Consider the following 18887-nt stretch of genomic DNA (forward strand, 5'->3'; position numbering starts at 1 on the left):
TCACACCTGGTGGTTTTAATAAGCAGGAAATAAAGCTCCAAAGTTGCAGATTCTGGAATAAAATCAGGGATATTTCCCCCGTCTTCCAGCATTGCTTTATTTTTTAAGTCTGTCGTAAAGGACTGTAGAGCCATTGATCCATGCCCACCCTGGCCCCCCATGCACACAAAGAGCTGGGGGGGATTTGCATGACAAAGCCACCCTGGCTACCCCCAGCCTCCTGCCAACAGCTGCCCCCCCCATTCCTTCAAGGCTGCCAAGTGCTGCATATAACTCAATCCAGGGGCCAACTGGCCACCCTGAAAAGAAGACGGGATAGGGGGGAATCACTTGTGCTCTGTATTGATCCATGACGGGTATTGATTCACTTCTGCACCCAGAGCTAGGGCAGGTACCTGGGTGTGTGTGTGTGTATTTGAAATTCTGCAAGAGAGTGACCAGGACCTCAGAAAAGCCGCATTTCTCCCAAGCCAGGGCACCGCACTTTGGATTTGCAACTCGGAGGCATCAGCAAGTTTTGCTGCATTGGATTGAAAAGCTGCCCTGCTTCGGTTTTCTCCTCCCGCATCTTTTCTCGGGATGGTTCTGCCAGTGGCAGGGAAGGAGGAGGGAGGAGGGAATGCAGCCAGCGCAGCATCGAATTAGAAATACAGTGCATTTCCTTGGCACTATAGATTTTTTTGCAAAAGGGTGGGGGGAGTGGGAGGGAAAATATAAAAGGCTGGAGCGGGGGAGGATTTGTGTGTGTGCATCCAGCAGCTCTGTCCTGCCCGGCAGCTCCTGACTGTATATTTTATCTGTGCTCCCTTCTGAAATAACTGCAGTTCATCTCTGCATTGCCCCCCCTGCAAGCACCGGCTGAGCTCCAAAGGAAAAGTTCTTTCTCTCTCTGCCTTTCTCAGCTCAGCACACACGCGCCTGGTCCTCCACCAGAGGCTCTGCAAGTCTCCTCCCAGCATCCTGAAGAGGTTGGTGAATGACTTTGGGCTATTTTTTTTCTCCATCTAAGGGAGACTTTGGAAACTGGTGACACTTTAGAGCCAGGTTGGGATAACTGATGCCTCCTGGTTGCTTGTGAGCTCAGTGGTGGGTCCTATCCAGCCCTTGAGGACCAGCACTCACTCCAGTAAGACTCACTGGGGCTACTGATGGGAGTGGGTGCTAGCCAGAGTCTGTGCGGCTGGCTCTGGGGGGCTCTTTTTTTAAGTGCAAAGAGATTTCTTGTTTGACCTCCCTTGCTCTTGATCTTTAATGCCAGAAGGTAAGCGAAGAGATGCAGCAGGGAGTCTGAAAGGGTCTGGATGGTAGATTTATCTTGTGTGTGTGTGTGTGAGTGAGATGAACCTGATACACCACAGAGGAGATATTTGACCTGCAATATTCAGCTCTGGGCTTGTCACTTTGGTTGGGTCACTTGCTGGAGAGGTTTGTCCTTGGCTTGGGGATTTTAAGGGTTTTTTTCTCTCTCTCTGCATCAGATGATTTTTTCAGTGTGTGCAAGTTTTATTATTCTTGTTTTTAATAGATCAGCTTTGTGCTACAAATCCAACCTTCCCCCTACAGCTACTTCAAATCTGCAGCTCTAGCGATGAGGGAAACATGGTTAAAGTTGCGCGTGTGGGAGAATTGCGCGCCGGGCAGCAGTTCTGGCTGAGCAGGGCTGGGGAGGATGCTTGCTGTGTGCGCCTCTCTGAGCAGGGACAGGCTGGGAGCAGCACTGGGAGATGGATCCTAGCAGCACTGGGAGCTGGATCTAGCAGCCTACTGCTGCTCTGGGCATGCTGGATCCAATCTCCTTGGCTTCTTCATCCAGAGGTCTTCCTGCTCAGCTCCCCAGGACATAGAGGAATACCGAATATTAGCAGCGGTGGCTGCTTTTGTGCAGGGAGGGCAGGGGCACTGGGCTGGGAACTGGGGGACCCGGGTTCAGGTCCTGGCTGAGCTCTGGACTTGTTGTATCTGATGGGGCTGGGGTGTGCATCTGGTTCCATGCCCTCTGTGCTGTGTGATAGGGGATGGTGCTCCCTGAGAAGGGATGGGGTGCAGCTAGACCCCCATTTGTGAAAGGTGGGTGCATGTCCTGATGCACTGTGGGGAACAGTCCAGGCCTGGCCGGCTCAGCCCTTCCCTGCTGGGCTCCATGCAGCCATCGCTGCACCTGGTTCTCAGGCCTGGGTGATATGGGAGGGTCAGAGGGGGGCAATTGCAAAGATCCCTCCCAGCCTGGGGATCAACCCTGCTGCCTTTTATGTCTTAGGAGCTCCACATATCAAGGGCTCACTCCAAGCCACAGGTTTGCAAAGCACTGTCTATCTTCCATCGGAGCAGAAGGGTGACTGCATCTGGCTCGGGATTTCCCAGGGCTTTGTCATCATCCCCAGCAAAGGCCCCCCAGTTGCCATCCCACACCCTGCTGACCCCAGGACAGTGTTGCCCCTGTGGCCTCTATGGGCAGAACCGTCATCCTGCTGGAATGGGTGGGTGCATGTCTGAACTGGGCCCTGCCCTGTCAGGCTGCCTCAGAGCTGCAGGAGAGCACAAAGTTCCTTAACGAGGCATTTATTTTGCATATTTAACGAATTGAGGGCGGCGCTCCAGAGACTCCTATCTCCAACCAGCTGTAGCCAGAGGCTTTCTGCTAATGCAGCCAACTTAGAGCCATCCCAGCCAGGCTCAGAGCCCCAGGTCCGGCATGCCAAGATCAGGCCTGTGGAGCTTGCAGTCCTTGTCAATAGGCAGGAGGGGAAACTGAGGCACTGGCAGGGGGAAGTGACTCTGAGCAGCCAGTGGGTCAGTGGCAGTGATCTGCTAGATCACACGGCCTATGTGCAGGCAAAGGGCATGGTTGAGGGACAGATGACACTTTAGATGAGCTGCTGGGTTTGAATCAAACCTTCCCTCACTGCCCGGTGGTGCTGGCCTTTGGGGCTCAGGTCCCGTTCTGTTCCCCCTGTGTCCATCCTTGTGGCCTCTGGGCTGCTCCTGGTCATGTATGAAGCCTGATGCCTGCTTTGGGGGATGCATTTTCTCTCCCTGCTTTGGTGCAACCCATCCCTCCTCCGGCATTGCTCATCCCCTTTCATCCCAGACAGCATGGTAGAAAGAAATCCCCTCTGTGCTCCCTTCCCAAATTTATGGTTGCCAGCCCCCAAGCTGAGCACCTCTGTCTCCTGGAGGGGCAGGGGCTCCTGGCTGCACGGCAGGATCGGGCCCTGGCTTTATGCTCTGGGGCTTAGCCAACAACCCTAGGGGCCTCACAGGGAGGAACAGGGGGTGTGAGACCCCTGGGGTCTTTGCCAGCCTGCCCAGTCCTGTTCTGAGGTCTGGTCCCTCCTTTTCCAGCACGCTGCCTGGATTTGTCGTGGCTAGGAGATATTGCTGCCCAGACCTCGGGACTCCTGGGTTCATGGCTGGGGAGCATGGTTAGATTGGGTCAGGATACCTGGGCTCCATTCCTAGGGGGTGCTTCCTAGTGGTTGGAGCAGGTTGTCCAGTTGTTGAGGCTACTGTCTTTTATGTGCAGCTGTAGGAGGGTAGTATAGCCTAGTGGTTAGAAAGGAGGCTGTCTGGAAGCCGGATGCCAGGGATCTCTCCCAGCCTCTGCTCCTTATCTGTGAGTCATCCCTGCTGTGTGCCTCAGTTTCCCCCTCTGCCAAGTCAAAGGTGGGGCCTGCTGCCTTGTGGCACTTCAGGGGTGTTGGGGCTGGGACCTGCAGCCCTTGTCTGGAAGGCCTTGTCTATGGGGCTGGAAGGATGCTGAGTCCCCCATACACGCTGCAGGGGCAGGACTGCTGCAGGGTCAGAGTGTGTGTGCGCGCGCGCGTGCATCTGTGCATGCACACTGCAAGAGATCTCATTAATGGATCTCTAAGGCTGGGTCCTTCTGTCCTGGCTGGATTCCAAGCTGGGTAATTATCTTCCACCTGGTTAAATATCCCAGGGGCTCCAGTAGCTTCCTTCTTCGCTTCTCTTTTAATTCAGTTGGGGTATGTCTGTGTGCACGCGTGTCACCCCCACTGGTGCCTTTGACTGCAACCCCCACCCCTCCAAACCCATTGCTGCTCCTTCCCCTCCCCCCCACCCTCCACAGGTGGGTACTGGCCATGCTGGAGCTGCTGATTCCTGCCATCCCTGGCACACCGAGGGCAGGGGTGTGTGCAGGTGTGCCGCCATGAGAACATGCCCCATGTGTCCTGTGCACCCAGCCCCACACTCAGGACAGCAGAGCTATGTGGCAGTGGCTCGTCATGGAGCAGGGGTGTACCTGTGCCCAGGTTGTCAGCACCGAGGCTGCTCTACATTATACCTGGGGCAAGGGGAGCAGGTGGGGCCTTGCACAGCTCCAGAAACAGGGGTCCCCTACCCAGCCTCCGCTTCCGCTGCCCAGCTCTGCTGGTTGACTATGGGCCAGGCTCTTCCAAGTTTCCTGCCTCAGTTTCCCCTTCCTTCTACTCTGGCCTGGGTAGATGTACAGCCCCTTTGGGAGCAGGGGCTGGCTCTGGCTGGGTTGCCTGTACAGCACTTAGCACCAGCCTCCGTGGGTGTGTCCCAGGCTGGTCTCTCCTGAGCTCTGTTGCACTACTTGCCCCCCACAGACTCCCAAGGTGAGTACCTGAATGCAGATTCCCCCGGTGCTGAGCAGATGCAGCATCTTGTCCCCTCCCCAGCTTGTCTCCTGTGGTGGTTCAGCCAATTCCCCCCTTCCCCATCTCCTGAGATTCCAGCCTGAAATACCAGCCCCAGGAGCTGCATCCCTGCTTTCCTGCTCTCCCAGACCCCACCCAGAGTAGATTCATCCCACCCAGAGGGGCTGGCTAATGAATGCAGTTACAAGGGATGGAAGATCTATGCTCTGTTGGGGAGGGAGGAAGAAGCAGGGCAGGCTGGGGCTGCCACTTATGTCCCCTCCACACCGGCTTCAGCCGCCTTGTCCCAGAGAGCCCCTTTCTATTCCCCTAGCCCTAAGTTGCTCTGACTCGCAGCAAAGCCCACCCCCCTTTCCCTTTTCCACCCCTCTGCCAAGTTATTTTCATTGCTGAGGCAGCTCCTAGGCACTGTCCCCCTCCAGCTCCCTTCCCCTTCAAGATAGGGCTGTGTGCCCCTGCACCCCATTCCCTCTGCTTTGCTTAATGCTGCAGGAAGGGAATCTGGGAATCCTCCCTGCAGTGGACCTGGTATTCACCCATTGCTCAGCTGGCATTGTGCATGCTTCCCAGCTGGCATAGGACTCCTGTGCTTATATCTAGGGTGCTCCCATCAGCTCCTGGGTAAAGCAGGTGGAAAAATGGCCTGATATCCCATTGGGAAAGGCCTTGTCTTTGCAATCAATCTTTCCAGCTGGAGGGTGTTGATTTTGGCCATGCTTTGCTGAACGACCTGGAAGAGGTCAAAAGCCTTTGGATAAAGCTCAGGGCAGACCCAGCTGGATGGTCCATGTGCATGTGGATTAGAAGTGGGATGAAGGAGGTTTCCATTGATAGCACATGCTAAAGGGGTGTTGTGGGGGAGGGGGGCAGGGAGGATACATGCAAGTATTTTGGGGGACATGTGTGTAAATGCATCTATGCACTGGTGGACAAGTGCGTGGGTATAGGAGTGTGCATAGATGCAGCTGTATGCAGGCAGAGGGACCTGGACATGAGCATGCTTGAAGGAGCTAGCCTCTCGCATGTGAGGAGTTTGTGCCTGCACACATGTGCCCAAAGCACATGCATGTGTATGTAAGTGGGACATGCATGTCCAATGCATGTGCTTTGGACACACATGTATGCACACATTGGTGCATGTGTGTACACATGACTTTACTCCTGACCACGCATACAGGGGCCCGCAGGTGTGTGCAGCCACGTGGCATCCAGGCAGGCAGGGGGGGAGGTTTGCACACATGTATGAAGCTGTGTGCAGGGAGCAGGTGTGACAGGGCCCAAGCCCAGTGCATGTGTGTGTGTGCAGGTGTGCACTGACAGGCACGTGCCTGCCGGTCTCTGCAGGCTCATCAAAGGCTCCTTCTCTCTCCCTTGCTTCCGTTGCCTGCTGGCGCAGAGCCAGGCCCGTGGATACGCGGCTGCTGACTCATTCTGCAGCTGAGCAGCTCTGGAAAGCCACTGCTCTGTCTCCTTCCCCTCGTTTCCTGCGGGGCCGACAGGGCACCTTGTGATCCCAGATGACTAAAGCCTCACGTGCCGGGGAGGCTTGGAAGGAGGCTTGGAGCAGGTTCTTGTCTGACAAGCAGGCTGGAGGGGGCTGGGATGACCCCAGCTTCCCACTAGTGGGACATCGCCATTGGGGCCCAGCAAGGTTGTGGCTTTGGGCATCGCACCCTGGGTGGGCACAGGCCCCTGCTCAATCTACAGGCTGCTGCTATCCCACCTCCATCTCCAGGATGGGAGCGATGGAGCTGGAGCTGGGAGATCCAGCATGCTCGTCTGGCCCCTGCTCCCTCCTGAATTTTGGTGACCCATTTGGGATGGCTCCTCCCTCTATTTATCGATCTGACTGTATATCTGTCTGACTGTGTATCAGTTCCTGTACCTACCCATCTATCCAGTTTTTTCTCTCTCTTTTCCTTTCCTGTTGCTTTTTTCATTACTTCTGCTACATCCATCCATCCATTCATCCATCCCATTGCAGGGAGGTGCATTGGTGGTGGTCTAGTTCCCAGCTCTGCTGATTTTTGTAGGCTCTTTGGGGTCTTTGTGTTTTGTAAACCCCTGATACTGCAAGGGCAGAGCACCCAGCTGCCCACTGTGATGGGAGGGTTAAAGAACCCTCCCAAAATAAGACCCTGCATTTTGGATTCTTTGCTTTCAGGATGGAGCCAGGGGATCCATTTCCATGTTTTCCATGACAAAATAAGGGCTAGAAATGTTGAGACAACATCTAGATCCTCACTGGACTCCAGAAGCTGGTGATTTGAATTATCTTGAGATGCACCATTAAAAATGCAGCATGCCTCATGTTGCTGCTGATGGGTCTGGAGGCACGAGAGCCCTCATGGCCCCGGAGAGGGGATAGCGCAGGCAGGAGTTAGGAAGTGAAAAAACACCCTCTTGGGAAACGGTGGGTTTTTTATGGCTGCCTTTCTTCTCTCCTTCCTCCGGTGCTTGCCGTTTGGAAAGCCATCACTCAAGCCACCGTGGCACCTTGGGAACGGAAAAAGGAGTTGGGCAACAAAAGCTGTCTGCTTTCACAGGCTTCCCAAGGAGTCTGCCTTGAGGGGCTGCGCTCATCCAGCTGGGTGCTGAGTCCCAGCTGGGGCTTGGGCTGGAAGGCTTTGTTCTGATTCCCTCCAGAGAAGCGATTTTTGAATTGCAATGATCCAGAGAGAGCGACAAAGGCTGCCTGGCCGTCCGCAACGTCCACAGAGGGCTGGAAAGCTGGCAGGGGAGGCCTGCTGCTAACTCCCGAGGTCTGGGAAAGAGCCATCTTGGTGGAGATGGCTTGGATGGGCCGCTCACAGCCCTCGTGGGATCAGGATGATTTGTCATAGGCATTTAGGGAACAGTAGGGAGCTTCCGTGGGCTGCAGCCTGGGATTCACTTGTGGACGCTCGAGACAATGTAGGGATGGATCCGAAGAGGTTTGTGGAAGACTGCTCCATCCACAAATATTTGGGCTGGATGGATGCCTGGCTGGGCTGACTTAGGAACACGTACATCCTGCCTCCGTGCTGAGGCTTCAACCCTGGAGTCTGCTTCCAGCTTCAGGATATCACAATCCCAAAGGGCTTTGGGATCAAGGAAAACCCCAGAGTAAGATCCAGTGAGTGTGTTGGGTCCACACCCTGCCTGTCAACCTCAGTTGAATGAGGAAGGAGGGTGGAGGAAGAGCCAGGCTGGCAGGAGGCATCTGGGAGTCACTGGAGAGGCAGAGAGGTGAAGTGACATGCCCAAGGCTGTCTGGGGAGACTGTGGCAGGGCAGGGACCATTGCAGCTAGCTCAGACCATTGCAGCCTGTTTCTCTCCTCTTGCTGCCAAGGGGCTCACAGCACCAGGTGGCCCAGAGGGGCTCAGCCCGGCAAAGCCAGCGTTAAGTGCCTGGGAAACCCTTTCAGACAGAGCTTTTGGAAGCAGGCAGGGGGAGGGGAAGTCGCTTTGTGCCAAGCAGCCTTGAGAAAAGCCGGGGACATAATGGGCTCTTTGGTTGGACCACGGCATTCACAGCCTGTGAGCCGAGAACCGCTGGCCTGAGCAGAATCGCAAAGTGAATTTCCCTGGCTCCATCCCCTCGTGGCTCCAGACACAGCTGTGAAACCCTTCAGCAGCCTCTAGGATGAACCCATGGCTCTGGCTACACACATACATGCACACGTGTGCGTACGCACACGTAGCCTCCTGTCCTCACTGCCTGAGGCCCGGCAGCCCTAACCCATCGTCTGGTGCACCCCGGCTCCAGCTAAACACAGGCTGTTAAAACCCATCCTGAGATTTTTAACCACAGCATTTCCAAAAATAACTCCTCACCCAGCCCTGGAGATATTAGGGGTTTCCCTCATAGTTTCCATGCTGCGTTGCTGAGCTGATGGGTTATCTGCAGCACAGATGTCTTTCTGGGGCATCTATTAGGCACCATGTCCTGCTTCCCTGCCCATCCCCTGACACGCAAAAGGTTCAGGAGAGTCTGAGCATGGCACATCCAGGGTCAGATTTAATGGGGGCATCTCCAGAGTCAGTTTGGGATGAGACACCAGAAAAGCAGCAACTCAAACGGTGTTTATGGACCAGGGGCCAGATTCTTGCCCTCTTCATAATTATGCCAATGGGAGTTAGGCACCTAATCCCCTCTTGTGCATCTGCTTCTGGAGCTGTGCTATAAACCCCCGTGACTTTCAGTCTCAGCCCCTTTGAGGGCTCCTGACTCTGTCAGTGTTTGGGAAGGGTGTTAGCTATTTTTTTTGTGTTTTGTGTGTGACCCTGAACCTCCACCTCCTCCTTGGCACCAGATGACAAGGGCTCTGCAAACAAATTCCAGCGGAGCAGCAAGGGAAACTGTCACCTGGAAGATGTTGGTGTCACTTCATTGCAGGGCTTGGAAAGTTTAGTGGTGAATGAGGCTGGGCTTCGTAGGGAGACATGGTGAGGGTGGGGGTGGTCATGTGGCCCTGGAGAACTGGAGGTGGAATGTGCCTTTGCCACTGCGTTCCCATGGGATGCTGGGCAAGTCCCTTAGCCCAAACCTTTGCTTGCTGGCACCGAATTTCATTGTTCAGTCTTTGTAGCAGGCACCTGGGACTTAGTTTGCTACTGCAGCTATGCCTAAGTATGTACGGTTTGGTGTAGGGCATGATTTAGGAGCACAGGGCCAATAGCCAAGGGCCCCCTGAATCACCCCTGCAAGCTCTTTTCTTCCGCTCTAAGGCACGGCACCTCCATGGGGCCCTTGGCTGTGCGGGGGACAGGGAAGATACAAAGGGGTATTGGTGGACTGCCCCTTCCTGGACTATGGCAGGGTCCAGGGGAGGAAATACTGAGTGATTGTGAGACCTTTTCCCCTGGTCTCATGGGGGCTTTGCTATAATGAGGTTGTGTGTGTCATTGGTAAAGTGCTTCAGCGGGCATCTTTGGGGGCATTTGTGATGCCCACAGTGCTCAGACGTATTCACAGACACGAGAGGCAGTAAGGAGAGATTGGAGCCCCGGTGTCTGGGCAGCGAAGTGGAACAGCCTGGGCTCTGTAGAGCCATCACGCAGGGGAGCGGAAAGCGCCCGGCCAGCCCCATATTTCTTCTGCGGTGACATTTCTCCCGACAGCAGGTGATTTGCAAGAGAAGGTTTCAATTGCTCACTGGCAGCTATTGCCCTGTGCAACAAACATTGAGGCGCTCTGCGAGCCCTGCTAAGCCCTCCACGGAGATGCATCTGGAAGAGCAAAGAGAGGAGGAATGGGGCTGGGGGATTGTACATAGGGCAGGGGCCTTCTTGTGCCAGGGTCACCCACCTCTGTGTTTCCAGCCATAATATCTGTTTTCGGGGGGGGGGGGGGGGGAGTGCAAATGAGGGGTCTACAGAGCTGTCTGTGTTTTCCCCCGCCCATCCCCCTGTACCTCTGTCCTTTCCTCTAGCACTGTCTCTTTCTCTCTGTCCTTTCATCCATCTCTCCCTTTATCTTTCTCCTTGCCTCTTTCTAGCCATTGCTCTTTCACTTCTTCTCTGGCCTCTGTTAGTCCATCTATGCACAGTAATTTCTTTTTCTGTGACTGTCTCATTGCCTCCACAGCTTGCTTGCTTGGCTCTATCCATCCATCCATCCATCCGTCCACCCATCCATCTTGGTAACTCATCCATGCAGTTATTTACCACATCCATCCATACACACTCATCTATATCCACCTACCCAACTATCTATCCACCTACCTACCTATCTATCTAATCAGAGTGTGTATCAATCTCTGTACCTACTCATCTATCCAGTTCTTTCTCTCATTCCCTCTCCTATGCCGGTTGCTCTTTCCATTACCTCTGCCACATCCATCCATTCATCCACCCCTTCCTTCTCCAGTTTTCCCTTTCTCCTCTTTACACCCTGTTGTACGCCAAGCACCTGTAATGGGTACATACAGATCTTCTCAGGTGCTCTGTGTGCTCTGTTGAGGGGGGGAGATGGAGCAAGAGGACTAATATAAACTCCCTTTGATTTGCCTTGTGTTTTTTTTTTTCTCCCCTTCTGCATTTCCAGGTGACACTATGGCCGATGCCTTCCTGCTGCTGCTCTGTGTGTTTGTTCCCCTGGCCTTCCCCCATGCATTTGTCTCTGGAGACAGCACAGGTAACACGCACCCAACCCCACCTGCCATTATGGATGTGGCTGGTGGCACTGCCTGTTACTAAGGTTGACTGATAGTTTCCATTATAAGCCCCTGTTTTCAGGTACTTGCAGCTTTCTCCAACGTTAAGCCCTTGGGCTGAAACCTCCCCATGCTGCGTGTCTGCCTCTGGTTGGAATCTGCCTTTTAATTACTTGAGCCAATATTGTTTCTTTTCACAAGTCCCCCTGCCTCGGTACAGGATCGACCTACTCTGGCATTGGGAACAGGGAGAAGCAAAACCCATTGCTGTTGGCAAAGCACTTAGGATCTGTGGGGGCATGAGCCATAAAACAGCACTGGGTTGGGGGGGTGGAAAGTTGCTACTTCTGTCCTCAGAGTGGTCAGTCAGGCTCCAGGCCACACGCTGGACCGTAAGTTCAAAGCCGGAGGCTGAACAGCTGCCCAGTGCATGAGCACGGGCTGTTCTGGGCAGTGAATTAGGCAGAGGCTTGTGGCAAAGGCTGGACCGGAGCATGGAAGGAGGCTGTTTCAGTCAGGCCTCTCCATCCAGCTGATGCCTGTGTGATTGGGGCTGGGAGCTCGGCTTGTAGCCTTTAAATTGACCCAGGTCCAGGGGAGTGAAGGGGCTGCAGAAATCCAGGTGAGCAGAGGGCGTTGCAAACACCTTAGGGTGTCGGCTGCATACTGCACCCAGGGGATGGGGGCAGAGTGAGGGAGAAGGAAGAGTGAAAACTGCCTTCCAATGCAGTGAAAATTGCAATGAAAATAGAGGGTGCATGAATGCATGTGTGCTGTACAGGTTTGATTCACTGTACTTATGTGCAGCATGTATGTGTCTTTCCACTAGATGGAAACACGCATGTGTCCTAGGCCCTGTATTGCTCATGGCAAGTGGGACTCTTCCTTTTAGTTCAGCTGGTGCTTTCAGAGCAGGGTCACTGTGCCCCCCTATTTGCTGACCCCTGTGTGGCACGGTGACCCCACGTCCCAGCCTGATATGGCTGACCAGATTGTATCCGTCTCCCTTGCAGATGACCTCAAGGCTCTCAAGGTCTCCATCAGCCAACAGCCACCCGTGCAGGCTGTGCTAGCTGGCAACATCCTGATCCCTTGCAGCATCACGTACCTGCGCCCCTTGCCCACCTCCAGTACGGCAGGGCGCCGGGCGGTGCTGGGGACCCCCCGCGTCAAATGGACCTTCATCTCCGACGGGAGAGAGGTGGAGATCCTGGTCGCCCGAGGCAATAGGGTGAAGGTGAGCGAGGACTATCGCTTCCGTGCCTCCCTGCCCACCTTCCAGCACCAGCGCACCAACGCCTCTCTGCTGCTCCGGGAGCTGCGGCCCAGCGACTCGGGGATCTACCGCTGTGACGTGCAGCACGGCATCGACGATGGGCATGACCTGCTGGAGGTGAAGGTCAAAGGTAATGGCGCCAGCCTTTGGGGTTGTCATGTGGGGCATGGGAGGGGATGTAGAGCTGGTAGCTGCTCAGAGAAATCTAATAAGGACAGGGTGAAAAAGGGATATCTTCATCCTCTGGCGGCTCGGGAAGTGGGGAATTCAAAGCAGCAGTTATGAGCTCCAAACGAGATCATCCCCTCATTTCCAGGAGACCCAGAAACCTAAAAGCAGCTTGTTATAAGTCAGTGGGAGTGTTCCCTTTGCTGGATTTCAGCTTCAAGCCTTTGGAGAGGGGGTTTTGTCTCTAGATGGAAAGAGAATCATAGGCAATAAGGGTGGGAAGGGACCTCAGGAGGTCATTATCTAGTCCAAGCCCCTGCTCAAAGCAGGACCAGCCCCAGCTACATCATCCCAGCAAATGAAAGGGCAGGGCATTTCCAGATCCAAAACCACCTTGCAGAGAAGCGTCAGATTATCGCTCTATCTATATAATATAATATATATCTATATAGAGATATATCATCTATATCTCTATAGCCATATCTCATATTGATGAGGTATCTATAGCCAACCTCATATTGATGAGGTTGTTAATCTTTGCTTAGGCTCTCCTTGGGTGGGTCTTCCTCAGTGGGGACTGAATTCAGGATCTCCTGCTTCAGAGCATATAATATGATAGCGGAGGTGGTGGCAGTACAGATGCAGTGACCACTCAAAGGTGATGGTGCTGCTGAGCATTATCTCTTCATATCCCTGCCGCCCAAAGCAAATGGCTCCCTCCCATGCTCCAGTCTGCACCCATCCTGCCATATCCCCCCCATCTGTCTCCCAGGGGTTGTCTTCCACTACCGTGAGGGCTCCCAGCGCTATGCCTACACCTTTGCCGAAGCTCAGGAGGCCTGTGCCAGGATCGGGGCCCGCATTGCCACGCCTGAACAGCTCTATGCCGCCTACCTGGGTGGTTATGAGCAGTGTGACGCCGGCTGGATCGCGGACCAGACCGTCAGGTGGGCGGCCAGCTGTCAGGGACCGCAAATCGCCCATGGGGGCTAACCCATGGCATGGCCTGCAGTGGGATTCAGGAATACAGGACATGCAGTGAATAGAGGGAACGTGTGCATTGATGCTGCCTGGGACTAAAGGGCTGGCAATAGTGAAAGGTCCTGATACAAGGCCTAGGGCCTGAGCATAGATAGCTCTGGATCCGTTTGCACCTAAATGCAGGTTGCTGGATCTCATGGGGCTGCTGCAGGTATCTGATGGTGAACCGGGGAGACACAATGAACCATTCAGATGGGGCTGGCCAGAAATTCTGGGCTAAATTAAAATATTCCCACCTTACCCCGTTCTCTTCCTCCTGCAAAAAGCCAGTAGCAAACCCATCCCTGTGCTTCCTCTGCCCAGGTACCCCATCCATACCCCGCGGGAGGCCTGTTATGGAGACATGAATGGCTTCCCTGGGGTCCGCAACTACGGGGTGGTGGACCCCGAAGACACATACGACGTGTATTGTTATGCCGAAGAGCTCCACGGTAATTACAAGCCTGAAGCGCATGGTATCTTAATTGGCTGCTCTGACCCTGTGGTCACCCTAGCTACCCATGTAGCCCCCGCAGCCTGTCTTGGGGATCCCCTATGGGGTAATTATGGAACAAGCTGCCCATATATGAAGTTTCCTCTCAGTCAGAGCTGGGCTTATGCCCTGTAGTCTGCAATTGCTTTAAGGCCTCTTCCTTTCCCCCCAGTTCTGGTTGCAATTTTAGTCACGCATCCTTGGTTCTGGAGGATGGCCCCAATACTCTGAGATGCTGGGAACCATCTGCTGGCAGTGACTTCAGCAGGATGCTCTAGATATCTGGATGTTCAAATGTGGGGCAAAGGAGGCACATATCCCCTTTTTGGTTATTTCTCTTGAGCTCTGAGGGATGCCTGTAGTTCATGAGCAAACAGTGCTAGACCTGAACACCTGCCCACAGCCATGAATATTCAGTGTATCCAGGGGACTTTGCCCTGTCTCTTTGATGGCTTGCAAAATCCCCCCGTTCTGTACATCTATCACAAGAGAGAATCTTGGCCTTGAGTACTTCATCCTACTGCATGGAAACATTGCGCACTTCGGTGGCGACATCCCAGGGGGAAAATGGGTGACAAAATAAAGTTGTCTGTTTGCTAGCCCGACCAAAAAAGCAGTGAGGGGAAAACATGGGTTGGATGAAACCAGGACAGAAACCTTTTACGGTGAAACAGAGAAAGCCCATGAGGTTCATTCTGGACCAGCCCAAAAGGTTTGGTTCAACCCAATATTATATGTCTTGTTGCATTGGAGGGTCGTGCTGCTGGAATCATCCCTTCTGGGTGTTTTTTTCCCCCTTGGGCACAATTTCTCACTGTCTTCTACCAGAATTTATGAAGGTTTTGGTTCACATTGGACTTTTCAGCCCATTCGGTAATATCACCCAGCTCTGTTCCCAGGGTCTAAGATCGACCCATGCATCTCGCTTCATAGCTTGGAGTCTGTGCATGTCTAGGATCTGGTGGGTGGGTGTTTGAAGAACAGAAAATGGCTTGAATTACTAATGTATGGTGCAGAGGGTGAGAAAATCTTGATTATTGATGGTCATCGTAAGTTATGCATGTGAAAAGTGCTAAATCCTGGCTCTCTGGCCTTATTTGAGAGCATTTCTTTATGTATTATAGCATGGCCTTTCTTGCTGGATGGTTGCATGGTCTGTCGTGTTGTTGCATGTTTCATGCTGATGTCATTGTAAGTCCATATGGACTTGGTGGGTTGTCACATGAGTCCAAGGGCATCATTGCATGTCCTGCCTGGGGTCATTTTATGGGTGGCTGTAAGCTGATGGATTACATGTATGATGCTGAGCTGGTGGGTCACCACGTGCCCAGCCTCAGAGCAGAGGCCAGTCTGGTGGATCGTTACAGGTCAGGCACTTACCTAGTGGTTAGCACACATGAGGGATTGGCGTGTTTCCTGGAGATCCAACACAGGTCATGCCTGAGATCACTGCTGCATGTACTGCTCTGCTGGGTTCTGACATCCGTGTGTTTTCACATGCATGAAGCTCATGGGATGAACTGTGACACCGCCTGCCTGTGTATATCATTTTATATCACACCGAGTGATGCCCAAGGGTTTGTGCTACAGACGGCATTACAGCTGTAACGTGGAATTTGCCACCCTGTAGAGCTGATGGCACCAAGTCCTTGAATCTCTGATGTCTTATTATTTTGGAGGACAAAAAGACTGTCTTGGTCTGGTGTGGGCAGCTCTGCTGAGGGCTGAATTGCTCTGTCCTGGATCGGGGTGGACACGAGGCATTGGGGTTTTGCCCCCTGATGCCTGGCAAGCTCCAGTGTGGCTCTGGGAGGGCTGAGCGGGCTTTGGCTGGGGTCACAATGTTCTCGTAGTGGTGTTGGCACCCGGTCACGGCAGGATGTGAACTTATCGGGCACAAAGAGGGGTTCAGGTCAGCTGGAGGAGACATCAAAGGCTTGGATTCTTTCCCCTGCGCCGTCTGCCCAGCCCGGCAGGGCCCTTTGGAACAGAAACTCACCAGACAGCAGGAAAAAGAGAAGACCTGGAGAAATGAAAGGGAAAGCACTGGCTTTTCCAAAACAATCATGGTCTGTCCCCACTGCCACAGCCCCACAGCTGTGCTGGAAGGGTCTGGATGATCCCTCAACTGCCAGCGTAGCCCATGAGCTCCAACAGCTTCTGGGCTGCCTTCTCAAAGGGGTCTATATGCTTTAAGTCCGGTTGGTCTCCTAAGGGATTTAGGCTCCTACAGCCTTGGTCCTCAAAGACTGCTCACTCCTGGCAGCTCTCAGTCAGGGGTGGCCAACCTGGGGCACCCATGCTACAGGGGGCACAGATGATCTGCTGCATGCCATGCACACAGGCTAAGGTGGGAGATTGGGTAGGGAGCAGAAAGCAAAGCAGCGAGCCAGGCATGGGCTAATTTGTGGCATGCCTGCCAAAAAGCCTGGCCCCCACTGCTCTAAATTTACTTTTGAGGACCTAAATGAAGCCCCATTTTCCAGGGTGATTTCAAGAAAGATATTCCAAAGTGATCTAGGAGCCTAATTCTCCTTTTCTAGAAGGTGATGGGGTAAGTCCTGCTCAGGACACCTGGTTTCTAGCCTGGCAGCAAATCCAGGACTGGGGCGACCTTGGGCAAGGTCACCTCCCCCTTCTGTGCCTCTGAATCCAGACCTGGCCAAGGTGTAGCTGTAAGGTCTGTGGAGGAAAAGCATTCGTGATTCTCCTAGTAGTGAGAAAGATGGCAGCTTGGGAAGGATATGGGCACTCCCAGCCCTCACCCAGTGCCTTGTGCTTGGAAAGCCTCTTCCCTGCAAAGCAGATCCTCTCCTGTAGCTGCATTCCCAGACTGGATCCAATGCAGCATTTTATTGTGGGTTTGCATTGAGATGGAGGGTCCGGCCGCCCTGCCCTTCCCCTCTCTCCCTGGGTGAGGGGAGGCTTGTCTCCATGTTGCCCGGCTTGTGCACTGAGCGTTGCATCGTCCTTTATATCTGCATGTGATGGTCTTGTCCTGTTGTCCTGGCAGCTCCCTTCCTCTCTCAGCAGACTGTGGAGTGCTTAAACCCTCTTCATTTTACATGAGTTTGGTGCCCTGCTGCTTTGTTAGTCCCAGGTACGGTCTCCATGGGGCTGAAATCACCTCGGTGAGCCCTGGATGCCAAGAGTTTCTCTTCTCATTGGCAGTCAGGAAGGATGGCTTGGTGGTAAAAACAATCTGCCTCGAACTTAGACTGGGGGCTAAATTCCCTTCCCTGCCACTGATGCCCTGTGTGTCCTTGGGCATGTCACATACCCTCCCTCCATGAGAGCCATGGAGGCAGCAGGGTCTACCAGCTTGCTTGTAATGTGCGATTGCACTAACACTAGTGCTATTGGTATGAAACGAGTGAATCCCCAAGGGCCAGCCCAGCACCTGTCTGGCTTAGAGGTAGTGAGGGGTCTGCACGACAGCAGCAGACAGGCTTGGGGGGGGTCCGAGTTCAGGTCCAAACACCGACTTCCCCATTGCAGTGGCGGCCTCTGACAAAGGGCTGGGAGATCAGGGCTGCTGATGCTGGGGTGTGTCGTACAGCCCACGGGTGGGAGAAGAGGGAGGAGGGAGAGGGGCTGTCAGGCCCCGTCCCTCACAGGGACCCTCCCGGCTCTGATGCCTCCCTCCTTCCTCTGTGTTTGCAGGAGAAATCTTTTTGGAGACGGCCCCAGACAAATTCACGTGGCAAGAGGCCAAGGCTCACTGTCAGGCGCTGGGAGCGGAGATAGCAACCACGGGTCAGCTGTATGCGGCCTGGACCCGGGGGCTAGACCACTGCAGCCCCGGCTGGCTGGCCGACGGCAGCGTCCGCTACCCCATCATCACCCCGCGGGAGCGGTGCGGAGGGAGCGTGCCAGGAGTCAAAACCATCTTCCTCTTCCGGAATCAGACGGGATTCCCCGATGCCCAGAGCAGATACGATGTGTTCTGCTTTAGAGGTAAAGCAGCCGTCGCTGGCATCCGCTACAGATTGTGCCGCGGCTGTGCACGGGGAGGGGTGGCATCCACCCCCAGGCCCTGCCGGAGCATCGGGGACCCTGGGCTCGGTGCTGCTCCGCTGCCCAGGGAAGAATTTCACCCAGCATAGGGCTGTCCGGCAGGGTCGAGAGAGAGATGGTCTGTGTCTGTTGCCTAATGACTGATGTCTCTGGACAAGGGCTCGCGATGCTCCTATGTGCTTTGCTGGGAGCATGGAGATGGCAGGACGTAGCAGGTCTGGTTTCTTTCTGGAGGCAATAAGTACCTACGACAGCTGGTAGTTAGGTGCTGCTGCATGGTAGGACTGTGATGCCCCATGTGACTTCTCGGGTCTCGGGCAGTGTCAGGGAAGGCCTGGTGCATGAGTTTGGTGTCTGTCAGGATTGGGTGCAGTGTGATAGCTGATCATTTGGGTTAGGTTGTGTCTGGGTCTCGGGGTGGTATTGCAGCGGTGGTAGATAGCTTTGGTTCATGCCTCTTTGCTGAAGGAAGGGAGGCGAATTTAGCTCCATCAGGAGGAATCCACATTGCTTTTCCGGGTGTCTGTGGCTCTGATATTAGCCTGACTACCTCCAGACAGGACCCTGCATGCCTCTGTCTCCTGTAAAGCCCCAACTCCCCCTCTCCCAGCTTCTGCATGGGCCCACTCCCTCCTGGCCCCCAGCCCCTTGGCCTGGGTCTCCCCTTCCCTCCCATCCCACTCTTCTGTCTCGCTTGACTAAATGGGGCACTTCTGTTCTGCGACAGGTTCAGTAATTAGTTGGAGCCGCTATTCTCAGCTCTTGGATCCTAACCAAATTGTGCACTTCCAAGGGGCTTCTGGGGCTGCTATATTTAGTTCTTGAGATTTTATTTTTAAGAATGAAGGTCTCTGTCTATATCCATAGGCAAAAAAAAAAATAAAAAAATCTGTGCCTGGCAATTGTATTCAGGTTAACAGGGCTCTTGGCTGGGGAAGGAGAAAGATCTGTGAGTAGCAACAGCAGTGACTGATATATTGATTCATGGGGACATAGATAACTATATTTATATATGCTGGTACTATATAAGATCATTTCTGTGTAGCAGTGATGATTGATTGATACATGCAGTTTATCAGGGTTTTGTCTGCTAGATTGAAAGATGGATAGATCCTATCTTCTTTCTATC

The 18887-nt window shown here is 53.8% G+C and overlaps 1 protein-coding gene across 2 annotated transcripts in view; it reads left to right on the top strand.

Annotated features, from left to right (window-relative positions):
* The first annotated feature begins 741 nt into the window (after positions 1-741).
* BCAN (brevican) overlaps positions 742-18887 on the top strand; it is a 34746-nt gene continuing 16600 nt past the window's right edge. Inside the window, exons 1-6 of one of the 2 annotated variants that reach the window (XM_019484852.2) lie at positions 742-968; positions 10676-10765; positions 11798-12190; positions 13001-13175; positions 13573-13700; positions 17405-17698. In XM_019484852.2, the coding sequence (XP_019340397.1) occupies positions 10684-10765; positions 11798-12190; positions 13001-13175; positions 13573-13700; positions 17405-17698 (1072 nt within the window). In that variant the 5' untranslated portion in view covers positions 742-968; positions 10676-10683. The remainder of the gene's footprint in view (positions 969-10675; positions 10766-11797; positions 12191-13000; positions 13176-13572; positions 13701-17404; positions 17699-18887) is intronic. The other variant, XM_019484853.2, reaches the window with a different exon arrangement.

This window comes from Alligator mississippiensis, chromosome 15 (genome assembly GCF_030867095.1).
Source record: "Alligator mississippiensis isolate rAllMis1 chromosome 15, rAllMis1, whole genome shotgun sequence".
Taxonomy (NCBI): Eukaryota; Metazoa; Chordata; order Crocodylia; family Alligatoridae; genus Alligator; species Alligator mississippiensis.